Source organism: Lontra canadensis, unplaced genomic scaffold (assembly GCF_010015895.1).
Source record: "Lontra canadensis isolate GAN:19392208 unplaced genomic scaffold, GSC_riverotter_1.0 scaffold72, whole genome shotgun sequence".
Lineage (NCBI taxonomy): Eukaryota > Metazoa > Chordata > Mammalia > Carnivora > Mustelidae > Lontra > Lontra canadensis.
The window spans coordinates 3,624,887-3,645,079 of NW_022631066.1; the positions used below are offsets into that span (position 1 = coordinate 3,624,887).

At 41.6% G+C, this 20,193-nt stretch overlaps 1 protein-coding gene across 11 annotated transcripts in view; it reads right to left on the reverse strand.

The window, feature by feature from the left end:
* Positions 1-17,471, reverse strand: part of MLLT10 (MLLT10 histone lysine methyltransferase DOT1L cofactor) — a 233,834-nt gene extending 216,363 nt beyond the window's left edge. For 3 of the 11 annotated variants that reach the window (XM_032880842.1, XM_032880841.1, XM_032880838.1), the window contains exons 1-3: positions 17,059-17,469; positions 16,767-16,926; positions 13,197-13,276 (exon numbers count right to left, since the gene is read on the reverse strand). In XM_032880842.1, the coding sequence (XP_032736733.1) occupies positions 13,197-13,276; positions 16,767-16,926 (240 nt within the window). In that variant the 5' untranslated portion in view covers positions 17,059-17,469. Of the gene's footprint in view, positions 1-13,196; positions 13,277-16,766; positions 16,927-17,058 lie in introns of all 11 variants that reach the window. The other 8 variants (XM_032880845.1, XM_032880844.1, XM_032880852.1 and 5 more) reach the window with 6 other exon arrangements.
* Positions 17,472-20,193: the final 2,722 nt, after the last annotated feature.

Here is a 20,193-nt window from a genome sequence, read left to right on the forward strand (position 1 = left end):
ATTTAACCTTAAATAAAGAAAATAAGGGGACACCTGGGTGGCTCAGTCTGTTAAGCATCTGCCTTTGGCTCAGGTCATGACCATAGATAGGGCCAGGCATCAAGTTCCTCACTGAGCTCCTTGTTCAGAGGAGAACCTGCTTCTCCCTCTGCCTGCTACTCCCCCTGCTTGTGCTTGCACTCCCTCTCTCTCTGACAAATAAAGTCTTAAAAAATAAATAAAATGTTTTTAAAAAGCATCTAGGGGCACATGGGTGGCTCAGTGGGTTAAGCCGCTGCCTCCAGCTCAGGTCATGATCTCAGAGTCCTGGGATCAAGTCCCTCATCGGGCTCCTTGCTCGGCAGGGAACCTGCTTCTCTCTCTGCCTCTGCCTGCTGCTCTGCCTGCTTGTGCACTCGTGCAGGCTCTCTCTTGCTCTCTGACAAATAAATAAAATATTTAAAAAAAATAAAAATAAAAAATAAAAAAGCATCTAAAAAAAGAATATAAGGAAAATGAAAATACAAGACCATTATTAATCCCAAGGAAATAAAAAAATCAGTAGACTTTTGGCTCACAAATAAACAAAATATTTAGATAATAAAATATTACTGTTTAACACCAGTGATTTAATGAAAATTTGTGATATACTGAAAGGCAACTACTAAAACTGATATGTCAAGAATAGCTGCTTCTAGGGGCAACTGGCTGGCTCAGTTGGCAGAGGACACAACTTTTTTTTTTTAAGATTTTACTTATATGACCGAGACATCGAAAGAGGGAACACAGCAGGGGGAGTGGGAGAGGGAGAAATGGACTCCCTACTGAGAGGGAGCCTGACACAGACACACAGACGCTGGGCTCAATCCCAGGAGCCTGGGATCATGACCTGAGCTGAAGGCAGACCCTTAATGACTGAGCCACCTAGGTGTCCCAAAACACACAACTCTTAATCCTGATATTTTGAGTTCAAGCCCAATGAGGGGTTTGGAGATTACTAAGAAAAATAAACTTCAGGGCGCCTGGGTGGCTCAGTTGGTTGGGCGTCTGCCTTTGGCTCAGGTCATGATCCCAGGACACCGGGATTGAGGCCTTCTTTGGGCTCCTTGCTCATCAGGGAGTCTGCTTCTCCTTCAAACCCTCCCTCCTCTCATGTGCGCTCGCTCTCTCTCACTCTCTCTCTGTCTCTCAAATAAATAAATAAAATCGTTAAAAAAACAAAAAAGAAAGAAGAAGAAAAAGAAACTTCAGGGGCGCCTAGGTGACTCAGCTGCTCAAGTGTCTGTCTTCTGCTCAGGTCATAATCTCAGGGTCCTGGGATCAAGCCCCATGCTGGCTCTCAGCTCAGTGGGAAGCCTGCTTCTTCCCCTCCCTCTTCCCCCCACCCCTGCCTGAGCACATGCATATGAGCTATCTTCCTCTCTAATAAAATCTTTAAAAAAAAATTTTTTTTAGGGGCGCCTGGATGGCTCAGTGGGTTAAAGCCTCTGCCTTCGGTTCAGGTCATGATCCCAGGGTCCTGGGATCAAGCCCCGCATCGGGCTCTCTGCTCGGCAGGGAGCCTGCTTCCTCATCTCTCTCTGCCTGCCTCTCTGCCTACTTGTGATCTCTGTCTGTCAAATAAATAAATAAAATCTTTAAAAAAAAAAAAATTTTTTTTTAAATACACTTTAGAAAACAATAGCTGCTTATACTTTCTTTTTAGAAATATGCAAGTAGGGGCGCCTGGGTGGCTCAGTGGGTTGGGCCTCTGCCTTCGGCTCGGGTCATGGTCCCAGGGTCCTGGGATCGAGCCCCGCGTCGGGCTCTCTGCCCGGCGGGGAGCCTGCTTCCCCCCCTCTCTCTACCTGTTGCTCTGCCTACTTGTGATCTCTGTCAAATAAATAAATAAATAAATAATCTTTAAAAAAAAATAAAAAGAAATTAAAAAAAAAGAAATATGTAAGTAAATACCAGAAGGAGCAGCCAAAAGAGGTTGCTTCTGGGCAATGAGATTAGATTTCAAGAGTCAAACAGCAAAGTACTGTTTCCTTTGTGTGAGAGAAGTTTTCGGTAATACCTGACTTTGACTATGCATTTATTACTTTAATAAACATAGAAATTAAATCTTAAAAAGAAAAGAAATTAAATCTAAACTTTAAAAAAAGGTATAAATAGATACCAAATGCTGGGCAAGGTATCAATATATTCCTATGATTTCATTTATCTTACTAGTTGCATAGGCAGGTTAGAAAAGGATAAAACAAGTGTTAAGCACCTACTTCATGTCAGACATTATGCTAGGCTTTTCTCATAGTAAATAAGAATCAAGAGAGACAACAGGAACTGGCCATTTACTATTTTATCTATGGTGATAAGCACTAACTCTGTTAACTTTCTAAAAACACCTCTTTTGGGGCACCTGGGTGGCTCACTGGGTTAAGACTCTGCCTTGGGCTCAGATCATGATGTCAGAGTCCTGGGATCGAGCTCAGAGTCCTGGGATTGAGCCCCAAGTCGGGCTCTCTGCTCTGTGGGGAGCCTGCTTCCCCCTCTCTTTCTGCCTGCCTCTCTGTCTCCCTGCATGTGTTCCTGCTCTCGCTCTCTCTTTCTCTGTCAAATAAATAAGTAAAAACTTAAAAAAATAAATAAATAAACGCACCTCTTTTAAAGCTACAAAGGCAAATGTTAGACATGAATCAGCAATAGGAGAAAACTCTGAAGGCATTCTATTTAAGACTTACTTTTTTTTTTTTTTTTAAGATGTTATTTATTTGACAGAGAGAGATCACAAGTAAGCAGAGAAAGGGGGGGAAAGGAAGCAGGCTTCCTGCTGAACAGAGAGCCCACATGTGGGGCTCGATCCCAAGACACTGAGATCATGACCTGAGCTGAAGACAGAAGCTTAACCCACTGACCCACCCAGGTACCCCTAAGACTTAACTTTTTTTTTTTTTAAAGGTTTTATTTATCTGACAGAGAAAGAGATAGTAAGAGCAGGAACACACGCGGGGAGAATGGAAAAGGGAGAAGCAGGCTTCCTGCTGAGCAGGGAATTTGATTCGGGGCTCCATCCCAAGACCCTGGGATCATGACCTGAGCTGAAAGCAGATGCTTAACCCATTGAGCCACCTAGGAGCCCTGAAGGCATTTTATTTAAAGTATACAAGCTTGGGGCGCCTGGGTGGCTCAGTGGGTTAAAGCCTCTGCCTTCAGCTCAGGTCATGATCCCAGGGTCCTGGGATCAAGCCCCGCATCAGGCTCTCCCGCATCAGGCTCTCCAGCATCAGGCTCTCCACTCGGCAGGGAGCCTGCTTCCCTGCCTCTCTGCCTGTTTGTGATCTCTCTCTATCAAATAAATAAATAAAATCTTTAAAAAGAAAATTAAAAAAAAATAAAGTATACAAGCTTTTAATTATATATGAAATTTTAAAACTGCAATTGTCTTCTTGCACTCAGAAATCAAAGATAAATAAATCTGAAAACAATTTTTAATTATGTAGATAAAGGTTAATCTCCAGTACCAGAAATAAAAAAGAAAAGCTAGAGGCGCCTGGGTGGCTCAGTGGGTTAAAGCCTCTGCCTTCCCTTCGGCTTGGGTCATGATCTCAGGGTCCTGGGATCGAGCTCCGCATCGGGCTCTCTGCTCAGCGGGGAGCCTGCTTCCACCTCTCTCTGCCTGCCTCTCTGCCTACTTGTGATCTCTGTCTGTCAAATGAATAAATAAAATCTTAAAAAAAAAAAAAGAAAAGAAAAGCTAAAAAAAATGAGTATTAGTTGAAGCTGAGGCAGTAAATGAAGATACCTGACCGATTATATACCTCAGAGACTGGAATTGACTATGACACTAGCACAGACCCCAGACACACACATACACAAAAAAAGTTCTAACTGGGTTCCCTGCATAAGAACAGGAGCTGCTAAAGGCCTATTAAACAACCAAAGGGGAATGAATCTATCATAGGAAAACATGGCCTAGACTGGCAAGACTAGAGAAGGTGCACTGAAGTGAGATACTGGTTCTGAACATCAGTAGAGGGGTCCCTCTAGAAAAACCAGAAACTCAGTTGATGCTGAAAGTTGTGTGGTACCCAAAAATCCATTATCTAAAGGGTACCAGATTCCAGTCAATAAACAAACTTAAAAATTACTCTGGAGCAGTGAACCCCAGTAGGCAAACTCTGACAGAGTCTGGTTACCAACCCCAATACCATTCTACCGTTCTTCCCTCCTAACAAAATGCCCATTTTATTCAGTTCTTCAACTGACCCATATTTTGAAGTCTAACAACTAAAAGCCAGTAAAATTAAGCAAAATGTATTGACTGGGACTTCAGGAAAACAAGAAAAGAAGTCAGCTGGGAAGAAAACCACTTGTTAACTTTACCATCCTCCCCCCCACCTGGAACTTCTTCCTGCAGGTCACAAGGACTGCAGTTCCAGGAGCCATGCTCTGACTATGGGACACCCCTGAAAATGAAAACCATATGCTAAGGATGGCATTGTAGGAGGACAAATAAAGCCTGATCCCTAATGATATCACAGAGTTGTCAAAAAAGGCTTTAAAAGGCCTTCTGAACTCCTTTTAAATGAAAGAATTCATAAATCTGTAAATTCCTGATTTGCAGAAGCTACTGTAATCTCGTCTTTGTTAGGGGCCAAACATGGTTCTTCAAAGACAGCAATGCACAAACTCCCCACAGTAACATCTTCACTGTGTTCCTAGCAGAACAGGAATCCACAGGAGACTCCTGAGAATTAGTTCACAACCAAAAATTACAAAGATCCCTACCACCAGACTTAACAAGCAAAACAAATGAAAGAATTCTAAAATCTCTGAGAAATATTAAAATTAATTGTTTTTAGGGGCGCCTGGGCAACTCAGTGGGTTAAGCCTCTGCCTTCAGCTCAGGTCATGATCCCAGGGTCCTGGGATCCAGTCCCACATCAGGCTCTCTGCTCAGCAGGGAGCCTGCTTCCTCCTACCCTTTCTCTGCCTGCCTTTCTGCCTACTTGTGATCTCTCTCTGTCAAATAAATAAATAAAATCTTAAAAATAATAAATAAATAAACAAACAAAATTTAAAAATAAAGTTGTTTTTAGTAAGCTCTACGACCAATGTGGAACTTGAACTCATGACTGTGAGATCCAGATCTGCATGCTCCAAGTGACCAGCCAGGTGTCCGAAAATAAATGTTTTAAATGTTCAAATAATAAAGGAATATCATCCATAGGGCAACAATAGCAAAATACTATGGAAAAAAAGGCAGGGCGCCTGGGTGGCTCAATCATTAAGCATCTGCCTTCAGCTTGGGTCATGATCCCTTGGTCCTGGTATTGAGCCCCGCATGGGGCTCTCTGCTTGGCGGGAAGCCTGCTTCTCCCTCTCCTACTCCCCCTGCTTGTGTCTCTCTCTGTCAAATAAATAAAATCTTTAAAATAAAAAAAGGCAAAATGAAAAATACAATACATATTTTAGCTATGATTCACTCAGAAAAGAAATTCACTGACTGGGTTAACGACAAGCATAAATCTCAAGACAGAGCTAAAGAGATTATCCATAATGGAGAGATAAAAATGAGAGAGAGAGAAAATATGAAAAAGAAATTAAATAAAGAGAAAATATGAAAGAGAAATTAAAAGACATGAAGAGGGGCCCCTGAGTAGCTTAGTCCATTAAGTATCTGCCTTCAGCTCAAGTCATGATCCCAGCATCCAAGGATGGAGCCTAAAGTCAGGTTCCCTGCTCAGCAGGAGTCTGCTTCTCCCTCTCCCTGCTCTTGCATGTGCATGAGGTCTCTCTCATTCACTCTCCCTCTCAAATAAATAAAATCTTTTTTTTTATTTAAAAAATAATATAAGATATGAAGAAAATAACAAGAATCCCAAGCACATACCTAGGTAATAATTCCAGAAAAAAATTAAATGAGGTAACACTTGAAGAGAAGAAAATTTTCCAAGATGAAAAACAAAAAAAAAAAAACTGAGTCCACAGAATGAAAAAGCCAATCAACTCTGAAGCAGGATAAGCACTATGTCAACAGATTCTCTGTTTATCACAATTAGATACCAGAAGACAAACTAGAATAAAATCTTTACTTACAGGAAAACAACAATGACTCTAGAACTCAAACTAGCATAGAAAAGAGCAAAATAATAATATTCTTTGACACAAAAAAACAAACATGGCTTGCTTACTACTTAATAGATAAACACTGGAGGGGAACCCTAGAACTGTGTAAAAATTTTAAAAAAGGAAACGACCCATACAGCAGCAAGGTAAAAAACTGAGTTGAACAAAATTTTATTAATGTTAATAATAACTGGCAGCTAAGTGGCAGCACTGGCTAGCTGCTGCGGCCCAGCATCACAAATATACTGCATATCACTAGTCTGGGAAAAGATCAAAACAGAGGGTTTGAAATATGCATTCTACTGAATACATACTGCTTTCACACCATTGTAAAGTCAAAAAATCCTAAGTCAGAGGACCATCTGTACTATATGACCTCACTTACATGTGGAATCTGAAAGAACCAGTGTCATAGAAACAGAAAATAGAGTGACAGATGCGAAAGGCAGGGAATGGTGGGTGGGGAAGGGCGTGAGGTGGTCTATCAAAAGGTGAAACACTGGGACGCCTGGGTGGCTCAGTGGGTTAAGCCGCTGCCTTCGGCTCGGGTCATGATCTCAGGATCCTGGGATCGAGTCCCGCATCGGGCTCTCTGCTCAGTGGGGAGCCTGCTTCCCTCTCTCTCTCTCTCTCTCTCTGCCTGCCTCTGTCTACTGTGATCTCTCTCTGTCAAATAAATAAAAATAAAATCTTTAAAAAAAAAAAAAAAAAAGGTAAAACACTTCCACTTATACACTAAGTTCTGGGAATGGAATATATAGCATGGTGACTATAATTAATAATACTGTATTGTGTATATGAAAGCTCTTAAGAGTAAATCTTTTTTAAGTTCTGTGTATATGTGTTTTTAAGTAAGCTTTATACCCAACATGGGGATTGAACTCACAACCCTGAGATTAAGAGTCCTATACTCTACCAACTGAGCCAACCAGGTGCCCTAAGAATAAATCTTTAAAGTTCTAATCAAAAGAAAAGAAAACTACGGGGGCGCTTGGGTGGCGCAGTTAGTTAAGCATCTGCCTTTGGCACAGGTCATGATCCCACAGTCCTGAGATCAAACCCCGCACTGGGGTCCCTGCTCAGGGGGTAGCCTGCGTCTCCCTCTCCTTCTCTCCTTCCTCCCCATGCACGCAAACAACCCAGCCCTGTTCCTGCTCTCTCTCTCGCTCTCTCTCTCTCAAATAAATCTTAAAAAAAAAAAAAAGAAGTTTGTAACTATGTGAGAATGGATGTTAACTAATCTTTTAGTAATCATTTTGCAATATACATATACACACACATATATATAATCAAATCATTACACTGTATACCTTAAATCAATACAATGTTATAGGTCAATTATATCCCAATGAAACTGAAAGGAAAAAAGAGAGAAATGGTCCCAACAGGGGCGCCTGGGTGGCTCAGTCATTAAGCATCTGCCTTCAGCTCGGGTCATGATTGCAGAATCCTGGAATGGAGCCCCACATCCAGCTCCGTACTCTGTAGGAAAGCCTGCTTCTCCCTCTCCCACTCCTCCTGCTTGTGTTCCCTCTCTCACTCTTTCTCTCTCTTTCTCTCTATCAAATAAATAAATAAATCTTTTAAAAAGAAAAAAAAAGAAATGGTCCCTACAGATACCAAAAGGGTAACTCAGACTGGGGAGAGTACAAAAAGTATTTCAACTTCATTTTTTTATTTATTATTTTAAAAAGGCAAGATTTGGGGCAAATATGAAAAATCCACCTTAGTTCATTCTGGGTAGGGAATATTTATTTTATGTCGTATAGTCATACTTATTTATGACATACATATTAATATAATTTTATTTAATAAAATTAAATATAAATACACAATAAAGTATATAGTTCAGATGGTTTTACACATTTATAGTGACTTTTTTGCATTATATATTTTCATTAAGCAAAAATTAAAAAATAAAATGTGGAGGAGCCTGGGTGGCTCAGTCTGTTAAGCATCTGCCTTCAGCTCAGGTCACGATCCCAGGAGGTCCTGGGATGGAACCCCACGTTGGGCTCCTTCATTGGTGGGGAGCCTGCTTCTCCCTCTCCCTCTGCCTGCCACTCCCCCTTGCTTGTGGTCGCTCTCTCTCTCTGTCAAATAAATAAATCTTAAAAAAAAAAAAAAGCGCAACCCTAGGTCAATCCCTAAAATCTTGATTTACATTCCCTCTAGCAGTTCTTCTCCAACAATGTTAAGAAGCCAGAAAGAACTATAATAAAAAGAGGCAGTACAGTAGGAAAAAGTTACATCTCACCTCCTGTAGAAACAGTCTTTTCATCTAGAGCTAGAATAGCAAAACCTAAATTCTTTTTTTTTTTTAAGATTTTATTTATTTATTTGACAGAGAGATCACCAGTAGGCAGAGAAGCAGGCAGAGAGAGAGGAAGGGAAGCAGGCTCCCCACTGAGCAGAGAGCCCGATGCGGGGCTCGAACCCAGGACCCTGAGATCATGACCTGAGCCGAAGGCAGAGGCTTAACCCACTTAACCCACTTAAGCCACCCAGGTGCCCCGATAATGCAAATTCTTAATGAATGGACTTTTGGCCATTTTATTTTTTTGCACAACCCATTTTCACCATGTTTTCAAAGTAGAATATTTAAAATCTAACATATCCTCTTTATCCCATTAAAAGTATATAAATGTTATAAATGCATGTATAAATGTATAAATGTTATATAAACATTTCCAGTAAGTCTCTTCAGCCCAAGATAATTAAGAACAAATACCCATTAAATACAAAATAGTCATCAGAGGTTTAACCTCTAACCACCCGAGTGTGGTTACTAAACAATGTTAAGACTAATCAAAAATCTTCAGCATGGGGCACCTGGGTGGTTCAGATGGTTAAGCATCTGCCTTTGGTTTGGGTCATGATCCCCAGGTCCTGGGACCGAGTCCCATAGCAGGCTCCCTGCTCAGCAGGGAGTCTGCTTCTCTCTCTCCCTCTGCCTCTCTCCCTGCTTGCGCACACTCTCCCTCTCCTTCAAATGAATAAAGTCCTTTAAAAAAAAAAAAAACCTTCATCAAAAATACATGTTCACTTGAGGTAAATAAAGCAATCCTACTGCTGTTACTTTTTTTTTTAGGATTTTATTTATTTGACAAAGCAGAAGAGCACAAGGAGGGGGAGCAGTAGAGAGAGGAGGAGAAGCAGGCTTCCTGCTCCAGCAGGGAACCTGACGCACAGCTTGATCCCAGGACCCTGGGATCATGACCGCAGTCTAAGGCAGATGCTTAACCGAAAAAGCCATCCAGGTACCCCATCAAGTACTTTTTCTGAACAATGAATTCCGACCTGCGAAGAGTCTCCCCTAAAAACCAACAAAATTCGGGGCGCCTGGGTGGCTCAGTGGGTTAAGCCTCTGCCTTCAGCTCAGGTCATGATCTCAGGGTCCTGGGATCAGGCCCTGCATTGGACTATCTGCTCTGTGGGGAGCCTGCTTCTGCCTCTCTGCCTGCTTATGATTTCTGTCTGTCAAATAAATAAATAAAATTTTAAAAAGAAAAATTCAATCTCTAACTTTTACTTTCCTCTTTCTTCACTTGTTCAATATTCAGTCTAATCCTACAATCTCTACTCTGTTCAGTACCTATAATGAGAGTTCTGCCCAAAGGAACTACAACTGTGGTCTCAGAAACTTTTCTCAGTTCTTCAGTATCCTTATAGCAATGTCACTATCAACTATTCTTTCCTGAGAAACCAACTGTTACTACTGCAGACTCTCCTCTCCTGACAGTTCATTTTCCATGCTTGGTAACTTGTTCTCTTACTCTCCCCAAGTGTGGATATTCACCATAGCTGTCTTCATTTTTCTTTTCTCTAACGACAACAAAAAAATAATGTCATTTGGTTCCCAGTCTTCCTTCTATGCAGCTCCAACTCTCTAACTTGACTCCATTACTTTAATTCTAAATTTCCAATGAAAAACCCTAGCATCATCAAAACCAACATGCTCAAAACAGAACTTCCCTCATTCATCAGACTTGCTGTCCTTTCTCTATTACCATTACTCTATGACTATTAATGGTATCATCATTCCAGTGATAAACCTTGATACTAAAAACCATCTCTGATTATTCCCTTCCTTTACCCAATATCCAATTCTGTCATTTCATCCTTCAAAACGCTCCCTCCCTTCCTTCTACTCACACATTTTTAGTGTAATATCATCCTAAGTCTTTCAGTTTTTAACCTCCCCCTTCAAATCCATTCTATATCAAAGTCTGAAATTAGAACTTTATTATTCTGCCAAGGTACTATCAGCTCATAAATCCCTTCTCTGAGAAGTGAGCTATCCCAAACCCACAAACATCTCTCCGTGTCTAAGCAACCCTATTGTCTAGCCATGACTAGTTGGTCCAGCACTAGGCACCTTATCCAAGTCAACCCAGTTTGGGTTTTTTTTTTTTTACCCAAAGGAACATGAGACTCAGCATGAGATTTAGTCTCTTGAAACAGGAAACAGAAAATATTAGGAGCTGAAGTATAGCCACTTTCACCACAGGAGGCAATACAGAACATGATGGTTGAGAGCTTAATCACAGCCCAGCCTCCAACTAGATATGCATTTCTCTTAAACTATGATGTCTTTATCCATAAAATGAGAACAACAAAATACCTCAAGGTTTGATAAGATGATTAAACCAGATAATTTTCACAGAACATTTAACATAGAATCTGACAGTAAACAGCCTGTAGCAGAGAAAACCTGCAGAAAGGAAAAAAAGAAAGCAGACACACAAAAGCAGAAATAAGATTAAGACTAATTCAATTCTTGGGGTACCTGGCTGACTCAGTCAGTAGAGCAACTGACTCCTCATCTCTGGGTCATGAGTTCAACCCCCACCTTGGTATAGAAATTACTTTAAAAAAAAAAAACAAAGTAATAATTACCAAAAAGGATTTACTTTAAAAAAAAAAAAAAAAAAAAGACTAATTTGGAGCACCTGGGTGGTTCAGTTAAGGGTCTAGCTCTTGGTTTCAGCTCAGTTCATGATGTCATGGGTTGAGGGACAGAGCCCTCAGCTGGCTCCTCGCTCACAGGGCAGTCTGCTTGAAAGATTCTCTTCCTGGGCTCCTAGGAAGCTCAGTTAGTTAAGCAGTATACTGCCTTTCGCTCAGGTCATGATCCTGGAGTCCCAGGATCAAGTCCTGCATTGGGCTCCCAGTTCAGTGGGGAGTCTTCCGACCCTCTCCCCTCTCATGCTCTCTCTCTCTCATTCTCTCTCAAAATAAATAAATAAAATCTTTTTAAAATAAAAAAATAAAAAACATAAAATGCCCTTTTTCTGCTTATTTGAGCTTAAAATCGGTTTTTGTTTCTCACAAAGGACCTTCTCTTTTATAACTACACTATAGGAAACTAAAGTTGCACCCCTTCTTTAAAACCTCAAATGGCCCCTACATCCTAAGAAATAAAGCCAAAATAAAATGTATTCTTCAATATTTATAAGGTAACTACCTCAATTCACCTTGATATCTTGACCATATGCTCAGAAATAAACGAATTAAAAACAGGCAACAAGAGGCATTTACAGCGAATAATACTGGTATCCTACCATTCTCCATTCACAGACCTCTTTATCTGACCTCTTCACATCCACCTTCTTATTTTCTAATCTTTCTCTGGCTTTGTTTGAATCTCCTGTGCCATCCCTTGGAACAGCCTCACCTTACAATTAGTATTTACTAATGAATTAAAGAATAACTTCTTTGGCTTGGTGACCCAACTCCAAAACCATAACATGCTACAAAGAGGAAAAAACAAAAAGAAGACCTATGTATACATCAAGTCCTGAGATTTATGAGTTCATCCTTTTCTTACTCTTTCCCATTATCGTAATGCTAGTATAGCTGTAATTCTGCTGTACTGCATTCTCACACACAAATGAAACATATGAACATATGAACATACTGCTCTGAGATGCCTGAGTGGCTCAGTTAGTTAAGCAACTGCCTTCAGTTCAAGTTATGATCCTGGAGTCCCAGGATCAAGTCCCACACTGGGCTCCCTGCTCAGTGGGGAGTCTGTTTCTCCTTCTGACCCGCCCCCCTTCACTCTCTCAAATAAATAAGTAAAATCTTAAAAAAAAAAAAAAGAAAAGAAAACTGCTCTGAGTCTCACAATCCTAGATAGGCTATTCAGCCACTATTTCTGATCAAAAACTGCCTAGGTAAAAATAAAAGCTTCCATGCTACTATGTAAATGGAAGTTGAAGATTTTATTTATTTATTTATTTGACAGACAGAGATCACAAGTAGGCAGAGAGGCAGGCAGAGAGAGAGGAGGAAGCAGGCTCTCTCTGCTGAGCAGAGCCCGATGCGGGGCTCGATCCCAGGACCTTGAGACCATGACTTGAGCTGAAGGCAGCGCCTTTAACCCACTCAGCCACCCAGGCACCCCCCTGTAAATGGAAGTTGAAATGTTTGTTTTCTAACTCTGTCAAATCCTCTAGTCTACACCAAAAAGAAGGAACCACCACATTGCAAATGGCCATACTTTTATATGATTAATGAAGATCAAATCTATTTCTCCCTGATATTTCCAAAACGTCAACTGAAAAAAAAATGCTTTGAGCCAGAAAGAATAAACATACCACCTTCATATCTACAAGAAGTTTACAAGTGTTCAGAAAGAAGATATCCAACCAAGTAAAAAAGGAAAATTTTTATGCTGCTTTGCCAAGACTGAATGTCTGAAAACACTGAGCATTCGAAGTTAAAACTATACACATGCAGATACAGTAAAAATAATACAGTGGTTAAACTCTTGTGTTTTTTTTTATTAAACAGAACCTAGCAGAATTATCACCTTAACTTTCTTATTTTCTATCGCCAATTTAACCCTTCAACAGTAGACAGAGCTAAAGCCCAAATACGACTTCATGTTTTATCCATTCAAAGTATCCCCCAACATATACTTATGTGGTTCAATTTGTTTTTCACAGTTTATAAAACTGGTTTAAAACTGTTAAGTCAATATTTGGCCCAAATTCAATATTTGAACAAAAGACTGAAAACCCTTCAAACTGAAACGTAAGTGTGTGGCGTCCTAAGCTACCCATTTAAGAATTTTAATGTTTTTGATAAACAGTTCTTACCACTCTGGCTGCTCTCTCCTGAGATTCACATTTCCTGCAAAACCATGGTCCAGTGGGTACTTGAACAATGCCATAGCAAGCTATTGGGAAATAAAAGATTTTAAAACATATTAACATTTTTTATATTATGGAAAATAAATACTCTTTCAAAGCCCTCTAAAATAATTACCTCTCAGACTGTTCACATAAAAATGCCCATTTTTTTTTTTTTACAGATTTTATTTATTTATTTGTCAGAGAGAGTGAGTACAGGCAGACAGAGTGGCAGGCAGAGGCAGAGGGAGAAGCAGGCTCCCCGCTGAGCAAGGAGCCCGATGTGGGACTCAATCCCAGGACGCTGGGATCATGATCTGAGCCGAAGGCAGCCGCTTAACCAACTAAGCCACCCAGGCGTCCCAAAAACGCCCATTTTTTCAAAGAATGAAAACATATTTTTATTTACCACATATGTTATCACCTAATAAAAACTGCATGACATTTTGGGGTTTAAAATTTTATTTATATATTTGAGAGAGAGATTAAAAGAGACAGCACAAGTAGTGGGAAGAGGGCTAAACAGGCTCCCCACTGAGCATGGAGCCCAACATGGGGCTCAATCCCAGGACCCTGAGATCATGACCTGAACCAAAGGCAGATGCTTAACCAACTGAGCCACCCAGGCACTCCTGTATGACATTTTAATAGAAACATGAAAAGACCAGCCTTTTGTTATTTTAGATAAGCACAACCATTACAAATTATACTTAATATTTTATGATAGGGAGAATATTAAGTAAAATTTAACACAAAGATTTTTTACAAAGAATAACTCAGAAAGAAATTCATTCATTCCTATATCCTGCAATTTAAATAGCAAGCATTTGAGATGTCTAATGAAAATATTTCCAAATCACCTGTCAAAATAAGCACCAAATATTGCAGAAAAGAAAATGAAATGTATTGTTAAACATGACATGCTTCCATTTGTATAAATTGTCCAGAATAAGCAACTCAATAGACGGAAATGTACACTGGTTGCCTACTATTGGGAGAATTGAGAAGAAATGGAGAGTAACTATTAATGGGTCCAAGGCTTCTTGTTAGGTTGATGAAAATGTTCTAAAACTGGGGTGCCGGGGGTGGAAGGGATGGGGTGGCTGAGTGACGGATATGAGAAGGGTATATATTGTAGTGAGTACTGTGTATTGTCTAAGACTTATGAATCACAGACCTGTACCCCTGAAACAAAAATTTTAAAAAATAAAATAAAATGGGGTGTGTGAATGGTTCAGTCAGTTAAGAGTTCAACTCTTGATTTCGGCTCAGGTCATGATTTCGGAATTGTGAGACTGAGCCCGGCCACCTGCTGAGTACTGGGCATGGAATCTGCTTAGGATTCTCTCTCCCCCTCTCGCCTTCCTCTTAAAAAAAAAAAAAAAAAGAGAGGGGCGCTTGGGTGGCTCAGTGGGTTAAGCCGCTGCCTTCAGCTCAGGTCATGATCTCAGGGTCCTGGGATCGAGCCCCGAATCGGGCTCTCTGCTCAGCAGGGAGCTTGCTTCCTCCTCTCTCTCTGCCTGCCTCTCTGCCTGCTTGTGATCTCTCTCTGTCAAATAAATAAATACAATCTTTAAAATAAATAAATAAATAAATAAAAGAAAAAGAAAATGTTCTACAATTGTGTGGTAACTAGATGCAAAACTCTGAGTGTACTAAAACCAGTGGACTGTACACTTTTAGTGGGTGAATTTTATGGTATGTATTTTATTTCAATAAAACCATTATTTTAAAAAGTTTATTTCTAAACTAAGTTTCTAGAAATACGATGTGAATATTCCAACAAGTGATTTTAGTAGATCTAAATCTCATTCTAGTTTAAAAAACTTGATATTTAACTAACTCAAAGTTGCAATTTTCCCAAAAACCTAGAACACTAATAACCAACTGCTGTTTTTGGATGACCTTGCTCAGAGGAAGCTTGCAATATTTTAAATACTGGAAAGCACTAAAAGAATATAAAATCAGCACAAACTTTTAAAACTCCAAAAGCTAAACTTGTAATTCCTCTTAAAATTTGTAAACATGTCAGTGTAAAAATGTCCTAGCAGGCAAGAAACACTACAACAATGTCCAAAAACTTCTATTAACCCAGAAGTACTACTTCGAGACAAGAAAACTTGAAGCTTAAACGAATGTTATCTATAGTAGGAGATGACATTACCTATTCCAACTTGATAATTCAGAATCCAATTCCTAAGAAATACCTCCACAAACACCAATGAACACTGTGATGGAAACGCTAATATATCAGCTCTAAAACCTTAAAAATCAGTATCAACACACATTGTTTTCACTCCTTAAAAGAAGGAAGGTGTGCAACTTTAACGTTTGTCTAAATACAAAGGAGGAACTGCACTCTGGCATTTAATTCACTATCTCTTAAGTCTCCCTTACCCATTCTGAGATTTCATTCTATAAAGAATGCACTTTAAGCCCCTTATGTTTAGGTTTTCTCTCATTCAATAGTATCCTTTCCAATACACTACTAAATATTTGCATCACTCAGTGCCAAATTCAGAAATGGGAAGCAGGGCGGGTTGGTGAGTAATAGAACGAATAGAAGAGACACCCAAAAATTATGTAGGTTGTTTCCTTACCACATGTAATAGATAAAGTCCGAAACTTTCATGGGCAGAAAACTCTCTTACTAGTGTCCTCGGCTTTTTTGTAATATCCAAAAAACTCACCGAATGGAAACACCCAGAAATAAGCTAAGAAGCTCCCCAAGTCACTGGCCGCACCACTATCTCCTCTCCTCTTCAGTCACTTAAGCTGAGGAAGTGGCCAGATGCAGCCTCAACAGCCTCATCCACCAGCCTAGGGCAGCTGAGCCAAGCCACTCCTGCAGCAGCACGACCGCGGCAGCGGAAGGCCACCGTCTTCTCCGCACGAAGCTCCCAGTCCGCAGCAGCAGGGTCTCCGCCGGAAAGCTTGGGGTGCAGCAGCGGCGCCTCCCCTCCCTAATCTAAAGCGCCCAGGCAACCCCCCTGCCTCCGCGACCCGCCCCGGCGCAGCGAGTGGCATTCCCGAGCCTGACTCCATGCCACAGGAAGTCTCCAGGCACACTGCGGCAGACGGGAGCAGCCAGAGAAGGGGGAGGGGCTTCCGATTCCAAACCCAAACCCACGGCCACCGCGACTCCACGAAGGGGCGCACACCCACGCCCCGCCGCCCCCGGAGCGCAGGCCGCGGACCCGCAGCACCCCCCCCTTGCTTCCCCCCTCCTACCACCGCCCTCGTTAAGTCTCCAGCCCCGGCTCCAGGGACAGGAGGCGGCCAAATGACACTTGAGAGAGTGAGCGCAGAATCACATGACAGTCCAGGCCACACGCACTTTCTCCCACATGCACAGCCCACACCCCCTCCGCCCCGCCGCGGACCCTCCGAGTCAATCCCGGGCCGCGGAATGGGGCGGGGGCGGGGGCGGGGCGGGGGGAGGGGCGGCAGGGAAACTGGCAGTTGCTGCCAAGGTGGGGGAAGCGGTGACGGTTGGGAGAAGGCCGGGTTCGGCCCGGCGGGCGGTTGGGTGTTTACCTTGATGCACCGCGACGCTGCAGCCGTGCCCGTCGCAATAAACCAGCGGGTTCTCGGCCCAGCCTCTCTCGTCTGAGCAAACGCAACAGCCTCCAATCATCTCCTTCATACTATGGGAGACCTCGTCCTCCAGTGACACGGGCCGGTCGCTAGAGACCATCTAAGAGGGAGTTGGGGGGACCATTAAAAAACACATGCAAGCCAATTAGTGCTTCCCCCCGCAGAGCCACCCGCACCCCCGCTCCCTTCCCTACGTCCCCGGCCCCCGCCCGCCGCTCGGCCGCTCGCTCACTCGGGCTTTGCCGCTCAGTCACTCACGTTCCGCACAGGAGTCAGGAGCCATGTCCTTGCTGACTCCCCCCACCTCCCCTCCACCGCCTCCTCCGCCTCCTCCTCCTCCTCGTCTTCTTTCCTCCCCACCTCCACCCGGCCGCTAACGCTGGAGCCCGGAGAGGGCACACATAATCAAGTAGGCCTCCGCACAGGCGCACTGGGGGGGCTCCCGCTGGGCCAGGGGCAGCCAGGGAGGGGAAGGGGGCTGCGCTTCCTCCTCCGAGCGTCACTCGGCGTGCGCGCCCGCCCTGCGGCCGGCGTGAGGGAGAAGGCCCGGGAGAAGTAAGGCCTGCGTGCGCGCCGCCGCGTCCGGCCCGCAGCCCCGGCCTACCTCCCGGCCCTTTCCCCTCCCCCGCGCCGCTCGCTACCGCCGAGGTGTGCTAGGGGGTGGGGGCGAGTGGAGCCGGCGGCGCGCTGAGGCCGGAACAAGCCAACGAGAGACCGCGGGGGCGCGCACGCGGGGGCGGGGACGTTGGGGCCGCCTGCTGCAGCGCCGGTCGCGCGGGCTGTGCGTGCACGTCTTGAACCGGCCTCAGAGAGGGAGGGGAGAAGATAGATTGCTGGAGACCCGGAGGGAGGGGTTTTTGTCATAGTACCTGGAGGGTACTGACTCCCCTGGAGCATCTGCCTGCATTGAGAACCTACCTGCGGACCTTTTCCTCAAGAGCTGACCGGTGATAGCAAGAGTAGGGCAAGTATGCCAGCTTCCAAGAAGGGTGCAGTGAAGCATGGCTTCCTGCAGTTGGCCGCACTAACTTCACAGTCCTGCCGAAGCTTCTCCACCCATTAAATTCACATCCTGGACTCTACCCAAAGTTCACGCAGTGGAAGTGCCAGATCCGCAGCCCATTTACAGACCACGTTGGCCCCAAAGACAAATGAAAGTGCATCACAGAGTGAAGGTCAAAAGCCTGGGTTAGGGTAATACTCAAAAGAAGGAACACCAACGATACCTTCAGGTTGCTGTGTAGGAGTACAAATGGTTGTTAATCAAGAATTAGCAATATAATGTGGTGATCTGGAAAATGCAGTAATATGATACCAAAGAATAAAGGAACCCCAGTTGTAGTCAGTCAACAAATGATAACACAAGATAGGAGAGTCCAGGTTTGATTGAGGATTTCTCTGATCCGGCTCTGTACTCCAAATTTACTCTTGAAAATTTTAACGTCACTTATTTTTTTAAGGTGATTTCAGTGGCAGAAAGATGGGAGCTCACGCCTCACAGATAGAAAATGGATTAGGCCTGTCTGAATAGATTAATTACCCAAATACTATGCAGTTTTGAGCTGTAAAATCTTCCACTGTTGCCCTACCCCCTATGTATCCTTGTAAGCCCAAGACTGATTTTAGGTAAAAAGTGTCTAATTATGAAAGTTTAGCATGAAATAGGAATATACTTTGTTTAAGTGACAGGCATACTTACAAGGTGAATTAATGGCTTAGGTTAATAATTTGCGGGTACAAAAATGGTTGTTTATCAGGAATTAGCAATATAATGTAAAGATCTGGAAAATGGAGTTACTCGGTGCTAAAGGAAGAGGGACCCAAGTTCTCCCAGCCAGTCACCAAAAGGTTGACTGTTTTAATCTTTAAAAGGATTCCAAATGTTCTGATAAAGGAAAAAAAATGGTAGCATGGCTGTTTTTTCCATTTCAAATTAATTGCTAGAAATCTATTTAAGAATCATAATAGATATTATACAATGCAAGCATATGTTACAAATATACTCAAACATTCTAAAAGCTAAGTGAAATAGCTACAGTAACGGAAATCTACTAAAAGTGTAAGGGAAAATGTACACTAAAGATACATACAAAAATGAGAATTCTCTTTTAGCTGTTAGGTCATTGGGAGAACATGACAAAAAGATTACATACTTCTACAATGCAAATTCTTTTGGGGGGTATGGCAGCAATTAATAAATTTCTGAACATCTAATAATTATGTTCTTAAAATGCCATTGATATTTGTAAAATTAAAACCACCTTCAAACAAAACTATATTGAATTGTGTGTCTTACTGTGTATTTTATCTTTACCCTTTTACAAGGGATACCAGTTCAACATCCAATTCCTGCTCAGGCTCAGACTTCCAATGAAGAGTAATTTTGAGTTAAAATCAATGTGAAACTTCCCTTCCCAAACACTGGGGTCAAACCTTAATGCACTAAATTAATTCAAAGATATATTCATTTTATTTTTAGTGCATTGGAGCCTAGTTTTTATAAAAGAATTAATTTATATGTAGAGAAGGATAGGTACTTTATCCTATGGTGTAACAATAAAAGAAATATAGGTAAACACTCTTCACAATAAAACACATCATAAGAAATTTTGAAAATATTAGAAAAATAGAGAACATACACTATTTCATAAGAACAGGCCTATATATAAAAAACAGCATGAAACTTTATTAAAGATGTACATATAAATGTTGACAAAATATGTCAAATTATTTAAAAGTGATATTTAACATGTTAAATGTTGAGTTATGAAAATTATAAGAAAAAATATAATGGATGTAAATAGGCCCCTCTAATTTCAACTCACCTACCAGATACAGAACTTTTCTTGTATATCAAAAGTATAATATTTAAAATATTTCTATAAAATATTAAGTGAAAAGGAGAATAACAGACATTATAAAACAGTTCAGATATACAGTTAATTATTTATCCATGTAGTAAATATTTATTGAACATTTACTGTGAACCAGGGACTGTTTTGGATACAGGAAATACAGCAGTAAGCAAGTTATATTTGTCCTTTGTGTGAGATATATACCCATTCACACATAGCTATCTATCTATATAGAGATATATTTCTGTAGAGAAACACACATATATAGACATGTATATGATTATTGAATATGCTAATTCTCATATCGTAGAATGGATAAAACTTATAAATTGCCATAATTGTTAAAGTTCAAGTAAGTTTTTAAAAATACGTGGTAATAAGGGAAAAAAGGTCCATGGGATTTATAGAATACTTCATAGAAAAGGACAATTTCAGTCTTAAAATAATGCTACCCTTTAAATCTGATCCCTCATTCTCAAAATACCTTTTGAAAAACATATATATATATATAT